The following is a 7,207-nucleotide window of genomic DNA, read 5'->3' on the forward strand; positions in this document are numbered from 1 at the left end:
AGGAATATTAGAAGAAATATACATTTATATAAACGTTGGAAGAGCAAGTGTTTTATCCTCGACCACCAAGCAGCCCTTCCTAAGAGTCCTAACTCCTAAGGCGCTGTAAACGATCCCGAAATACCTACCGACGTGCCTGGACCACCACCGGGCACATCTTTTTCAAATATTTTACGCTCCATAGATATGCAGTTGATTTTAAAGATTAATTTTTTCTTCAATTATGAACATAAAATGAATACTGTGCGAGATCGCACCCAACTATGTTCGACAGCCGAATTGCTCGTTCTCGCGCCGCGACCAAGCCAGCAGCAGCGTGACAACGCATGAACGGCAGCGGGAAAGAGCGTGATTTCCGATGTTTGCGCGAGCTTCTAGAAGAATTCGGGATCGCCGTTGCTGACTAAGCATAAGCAAGAGAAGTCGAAAAACAGCCTTGACGATGACGGATTCCTCTAGAAGCATTCCTCGCGCACATTATAAATAGGCGGCTCAGTGCCATTAAGGGCACTTGGTTCGAGACTGTCCTCGCGTTTGGTGCGTCGCCGACATTTTCTGAAGGCCTCAATAAAGTATTAAATTTTGTCAAGTCATTAGTCAAGCATTAGTCAATTCGCCTTATCCCATTACTCCGCGTGCCGTTTTGCAGTGCCGAAATATTTAGCTCATTTTCTGGTCCTTCGAGCCGGATCGTGCGTCGCAGCCGGTGCATATCTGCCTACATTTTTCTCTCGCGTAGTAAACGTGCCAGTGCTGTAGTGTGAGTGGTGGAGCCCAACCTCCAAATTCTCCAAATGGAGACGTTATTGGAGCAGCAATCTGAGCTCCGCGGACGCATCTCTCGCGTCGTCGCGAATCTCAAGAAGACCGGCGTCGCGAACCTGACCGTCGACCACGTCCAAGCGGCCTTGACCATTTTGGAAAAGCGATAGGCAAAGTTCGAGGAGAACCACGATAAGCTCGGGCTTGCTCACGGGAAGGAGTTAAGGAAAACCGAGTACTATACGAACGACCATGCTGAAGAGGTGGAGATGCTCTACACCAGCCAACGAGCTGCATTAATGGACCTAGGGCGGTCGTTGAAGGCAAAGACCGAAGGAAATGTTTCGACGATGGTCAGGGCCGAAAGCACGCAGCGAGCCCCGCTTCCTTGGCTCGAGCTTCCAACGTTCTCCAGCAATTTCGAGGACTGGCCGGTATTCCGGGATTTGTTCGACTTCATCGTCGGTCAGGATCCGCATTTGTCCGACGTCCAAAGCCTCCACTATCTAAAGACGAGGGTCAAGGGAGGAGCGGAACAGTTTTTGAGGGGCTTGCCCTCAACGGACGCGAATTATAAACGCGCATGGTCAACTTTGAAAGGCCACTATGAAAAAAAAAGGTTGTTAGTCAAGGCTTACTTGTCCGCGATTACATCGTTGCCCAAAATGAAAGCGGACTGCGTAGCCGACCTGCGACGGATCTATCACGGCATGGTAGCATCCACCCAAGCTTTGAAAGGTATCGGCGAGCCCATTTCCAATACCACTCACTTGCTCGTGCATCTCATGGTGGAGTTGCTCGACGCGGGTACAAGACGCGAGTGGGAAAATTCCATCGCAAAAAAAAGCGACCCGCCGTCGTTTGACGAGTTCAAGGACTTCCTCGAGGAACAGCTCGTGACGCACGAGTCGCTACGGTCTGTCAAGGGGGAGTCCTCCTCGGGAAGATCCGCTCATCACACCGGGAAGCAGAGCAGAAGCTCCGAGCGCAGCTGCGTGGTGTGCAAGCAGAATCACTTTATTATGAACTGCGAGAAGTTTCGTCGGAAACCTGCAAAGGAGCGGTTGGAGGTAGTGACAGCCAATCGCCTGTGCATCAACTGCATGGGACGACATCAGGTGAGCGCGTGCTCTTCGCCGAAGGCGTGTGCTAGGTGCGCCGCGCGCCACAACACACTCCTGCATGACGCGTACGAGACGGCTCCGGGAGCCGTTGTTGCACCTTCGCCGTCGGTGCATGCCGCGCATCACCCTCACTTCGAACCCCCTCAGATGCTTTTCGCCACCGCGCGCGTTCTGGTGACGGATCGATTCGGAACTATACACGCGGTTCGAGCCCTCGTAGATCCAGAATCAGAGACTTCGTTGATCACAGACTCGCTGGCCCAACGCCTGCGACTGCCGCAGACACCGGTGTCCGTGGCAACTTACGGAGTGGGCGGGTTGAGGTCGGGTGTGTCGCGGGGACGAATCGCGATGAATCTGACCTCGCGCGTTGGAAACGCGGTATTTGCCATCTCCGCCTTGGTGATGCCAAGACTCTCGATTTACGGTGGTTCCGTGGAAGCTAACTCCAGCGGATGGTCGCACATTCGCGACCTTGATCTCGCTGACCCTGATTTCAGCTCTACGGACCCGGTCGAGTTGCTACTCGGTGTCGACGTCTACGCCAAGGTGGCACGACCAGGCATGCGGCTGGGAGCTGATGAGGAACCAATTGCGCAGCAGACCGCTCTGGGATGGATCATCATGGGTCCAGCGAACGAGCACCGCTTTCGGAGGGAAGTCGCTCTTCGTGACGCGTACTCACAATTCATGGCTGAGTACCTCGAGCTTGGCCACATGACGCCGGCGCCTTCCTTACCGGCGGATTGTTCACGCGCCTGTTACCTGCCCCATCACGGAGTGTGGAAGGGCGGCGGCGAGGAGGCTAGGATCCGCGTCGTGTTCAACGGTTCTTCACGGACATCCTCTGGTATCTCCTTAAATGGCGAACTTCCTGCAGGGCCCAATTTATTGCCGACGCTCTGCGACGTGATAATGCGCTGGCGTAAACACCAGTTTGTTCTCGCTGCGGACATCTAAAAGATGTACCGGCAGATTTGGGTGCATCCGGAGGACCGTGACCTTCAACGGATTTACAGGAGGATAGGCAACCGAGTCCAGGAGTTCCACCTTAACACGGTTACTTACGGCCTGGCCAGTGCACCCTACTTGGTTGTTCGAACGTTGCGTCAGCTTGTCGAGGACGAGGGTGAACGCTTTCCTCGAGCCGCTGAGGCCCTGCGGCGGGACACGTATGTGGACGATGTGCTGTCCGGGGCTTCCTCTCAGCTCGAGACCTGCGAGCTGCGCGAGCAGCTGACTCAGTTGTGCTTGGCGGGCGGCTTCCGCTTGCGCAAGTGGCTCGCCAATCATGAAGACCTGCTGCGCGACATCCCCGCTGAGCACCGGTCGTCGCTGCCGTCGACGGTCGCGTTGACGTCGGAGGAGCACGACGTCCTGGGGATACGTTGGCTTCCCGCTGAGGACAACTTTGCTCCAACTGTCAAGAGCATGACAGAGGAGCTGGTCACCAAGCGCACGGTGATGAGGCAAACCGCGCGTCTCTTCGACCAGCTGGGCTGGCTCGCCCCGGTCGTAATAAATGCTAAACTTCTCATTCAGGCGGCGTGGCTACGGCGACTTGACTGGGATGCCCCCCTTGCTGCAGACGACGTGGAGTGTTGGCGACGGTTGCGGACGGAGCTGCCCGTCCTGGAGGAGATCCGCATTCCGCGCTGGTCACGTGCGGATTCTCCGGGTGCGATTATTGAGATGCACGGTTTCGCCGATGCGTCGGAACGCGCCTACGGAGCAGTTTTATATCTCCGCACAATCGCGGACGGCAGGGCGTGTCTGACGCTGCTGATCGCCAAGACGCGAGTCGCGCCGCTCAGACAGGTCTCCCTTCCGCGACTGGAGCTTTGCGCAGCTGCTCTGTTGGCACGGCTCGCGACTCACACCGCTTTCGTCCTAACCCTAGATGGAGCGGCGGTTCACCTTTGGACGAACTCCACAGTCGTTTTGGGATGGTTTCAAGGACATCCCACGCGATGGACGACCTTCGTGGCAAACAGGGTCGCCGAGGTTCAGGGTGCAGTGCCGGACGCGCACTGGCATCACGTACCGGGGCGGATCAATCCGGCCGATTGCGCATCACGAGAAATGTCACCCCTGGAGTTGCGAGCGCACGAGCTGTGGTGGCGGGGACCTCAGTACCTGTGGGCGAGCTCTGCTGCTTGGCCCGCCGAGACAGCGGTGGCCTTGAGTCGTGGACTGCCTGAGCAGCGAGCTGCTCGGGTCCACACCGCTTGCGAGGAGGAAGAACCAGAGGAGCTGAATCGCTTCTCCTCGTTGCGTTGTTTGCTTTGGGTGACCGCCTGTATGCGCTGCTGGCTGACGTTGGCAGCTTCGCGTGCCGACTTGACGCGGGGAGCAGTGCTCTCGGCTACTGAGCTGGCTGACGCTCGGGCCATGTGGATCCGATGCGCGCAGAGGATTGCCTTCCGAGACGAGATTAAGGCTCTGTCGAGGGGGCGTATCGAGCGCTCTCGGGGTGTCCACTCCGGTTGCTGAGTCCGTTTCTCAACGATAGGGGACTGCTGCGCGTGGGTGGTCGACTGAAGCACGCGCTATTGAATGCGAACCAGCGTCATCCCATAATACTTCCGCAGGGTTCGCATCTCACCTATCTGGTGGTCGCGGACGAGCACGGTCGTGTTCTTCATGGAGGCACCCAGTTAACTCTCGCATCGTTACGCCGGAGGTACTGGGTACTGCAAGGTCGGCAATTGGTGAAGCACTACATTTATTGTTGTATTCCATGCTTGCGATGGCGGGCGGCGAATCCCCAACCACGGATGGGCAGCCTCCCACGAGCCAGAGTCGTTCCGAATTGACCGTTCACTCATACGGGCTTGGACTACGCTGGACCGATCCTCCTGCGCACCACGAAGGGTCGAGGTCACAGGGCCTACAAGGCCATTGTGGCAGTCTTTGTTTGTTTCAGTTCGAGCCGTCCACCTCGAAGTCGTTAGCGACTACACAGCTGACGCCTTTCTTGCAGCGTTCCAGCGCTTCGTGTCCCGCAGAGGATTGTGCTTGCACCTGTACGGTGATTGCGGGACTAACTTCGTGGGCGCGGATCGACAGCTGCGCGGTCTTTTGGGAATGGCGAGCGAGAGTAGCAGGAGTATCGTAGGAAAGCTAGCGGAGGAGGGTGTGGAGTGGCACTTCAACCCTCCAGCTGCCCCTCACTTTGGGGGTCTCTGGGAAGCTGCGGTCAAGGCCTTCAAACACCATCTGCGCCGAGTCATCGGCGAGTCAACACTGACTTACGAGGAGATGGCTACATTTTTGGCCGAAGTGGAGACGTGTCTCAATTCTCGACCGTTGCAGGCGCTTTCAGACGACGCCGACGAATTGGATGTGTTGACACCGTGCCATTTTCTCGTTGGCGCTCCGTTGAAGGCTATCCCCGAACCGGTATTGACGGGGATTCCCCCCAGTAAGTTGACACGCTGGAAGCTACTCCAGCAAATGAGGGATCATCTTTGGCAGCGATGGTCGCAGGAATACCTCCAGGCGCTGACCCCTCGACCAAGGTGGTGGCGTGCAGAGGGTGGCCTGAAGGAGGGTCAGCTTTACCTGCTGAAGCAGGAAACAACGCCACCGACGCGGTGGCCCTTGGTGCATGTCACGCGTCTCCACCCGGGTGATGATGGCGAGGTGCGGGTCGTGTTCGTTCGGGGAGCTACAGGGGAGCTTCGGCGACCAGTTATCAGGCTCGTCCCTCTTCCAACGGACGAGGAGAGTATGCAGCGCCATGCTTAGCTGAGCTCACTCAGAGGTCGCATTCGGAGAAGGCTCGCTGTATTGTGCGCTCCGGTTTAAGGTCTCTCCTCTGTTCGCACCGCGCCAGTTGAGCGAGTTGTGCAGCTCGTTGCTTATAATAATAGTACATAGTTCTATAGTAGCGTTAGTTATAATAAGTTGTGTTCTTAGGTTGTGAAGAACTAGGCCAGCATTGTTGCGCTGTTTCGGGCGGAGTAAAATCGCCGAATTTTTATCGGCGAGGCGGGCGGGATGTGCGAGATCGCACCCAACTATGTTCGACAGCCGAATTGCTCGTTCTCGCGCCGCGACCAAGCCAGCAGCGGCGTGACAACGCATGAACGGCAGCGGGAAAGAGCGTGATTTCCGATGTTTGCGCGAGCTTCTAGAAGAATTCGGGATCGCCGTTGCTGACTAAGCATAAGCAAGAGAAGTCGAAAAACAGCCTTCACGACGACGGATTCCTCTAAAAGCATTCCTCGCGCACATTATAAATAGGCGGCTTAATGCCATTAGGGGCACTTGGTTCGAGACTGTTCTCGCGTTCGGTGCGTCGCCGACGTTTTGTGAAGGCCTCAATAAAATATTAAATTTTGTCAAGTCATTAGTCAAGCATTAGTCAATTCGCCTTATCCCATTACTCCGCGTGCTGTTTTGCAGTGCCGAAATATTTAGCTCAAATACAAAAGAATAAGATCTTTGTAATGGTAAAACTAAATTTTTGAAGCTAAAATTATATTTTAATTTTTCCAGTTTTTTTTAGAGCACCGAAAAAAATTAACAATTTTAATTGAATTTTTAAGACCGTAGATATTTATTTCTAGGTTTTTAATAAATAGCAATATTACAGAGTATCTACGGAGAGTTACTTATTAATTTCTTTGTTTTTATTATGATAATTTGATTAAGATTAATATGTTATTTTCTAGAAAAAGAACTACCATTATTACCAGTAAAAAAAATTACAATTAACGCTGAAACAACCGATATTCCGTTACTGTGTGCGCGGATTTAGCTTGCGGTTCGGTTAACGTAATAGGTTCGTGGCGAGAGAGAGAAAATAAATTTATTCTGATAGTACGCGTTTGAGTTTATTGCTGAGTAGTGTGTTTGATACAATTCTATGTAGTGACAATGTGATTAAGAAAATGAAATGATCGCGGATAAACAGATTACGTTTCGATACAAATATATTTCGCGATAGTACAACGAAAGTAGCGCGAAAAAGGATATTACATTTCGATACGGATATAGGTCGCGATAATACCAGAAACGGAGCGCGGAAACGAATGCAATAGTTTCGGACGTAAATAGTTTAGACTATTTACAAGATATTTACAGACAGCCTTGGCCGTGAAACCAAGCGGTAATCTCGTAATTCTTAGAAGCGGAGCCAGCTTTCTCGAATATTTTGACCGGTCGAATTTCTAGGCGCGGTTGCACTGGTATGCGGCGGGCCGCGAGACGCGCCAACGGCGCGAACGCATGGGCTAGCCCGGCGTGCTTTAAACGTTCGGCAATCGCGTTCGTAGTACGTTTTCGGCTTAACAGCCGGTGCAAAGTCGCAGATT

General features: G+C 53.8%; 2 protein-coding genes across 2 annotated transcripts; both read left to right on the plus strand.

The window, feature by feature from the left end:
• Window positions 1-2,849: 2,849 nt before the first annotated feature.
• On the plus strand, window positions 2,850-4,379 carry LOC105197509. Its single transcript, XM_011163923.2, has one exon. The coding sequence runs from the start codon at window positions 2,850-2,852 to the stop codon at window positions 4,377-4,379; it is 1,530 nt and encodes a 509-aa protein (XP_011162225.2).
• Window positions 4,380-4,635: 256 nt separating this feature from the next.
• LOC105197500 lies at window positions 4,636-5,636 on the plus strand. Its single transcript, XM_011163909.1, has 2 exons — window positions 4,636-4,801; window positions 4,870-5,636. Exons 1-2 carry the CDS (start codon window positions 4,636-4,638, stop codon window positions 5,634-5,636), a joined length of 933 nt encoding a protein of 310 aa, XP_011162211.1.
• Window positions 5,637-7,207: the final 1,571 nt, after the last annotated feature.

Source organism: Solenopsis invicta, chromosome 13, assembly GCF_016802725.1.
Source record: "Solenopsis invicta isolate M01_SB chromosome 13, UNIL_Sinv_3.0, whole genome shotgun sequence".
Classification (NCBI taxonomy): Eukaryota; Metazoa; Arthropoda; class Insecta; order Hymenoptera; family Formicidae; genus Solenopsis; species Solenopsis invicta.

Coding starts and splice junctions, on each gene's coding strand:
- LOC105197509 (XM_011163923.2), top strand. CDS start 2,850: ATGTACCGGCAGATTTGGGTGCATCCGGAGGACCGTGACCTTCAACGG.
- LOC105197500 (XM_011163909.1), top strand. CDS start 4,636: ATGGCGGGCGGCGAATCCCCAACCACGGATGGGCAGCCTCCCACGAGC. Junction 4,802..4,869: donor AGGCCATTGTGGCAGTCTTT/GTTTGTTTCAGT, acceptor CCTTTCTTGCAG/CGTTCCAGCGCTTCGTGTCC.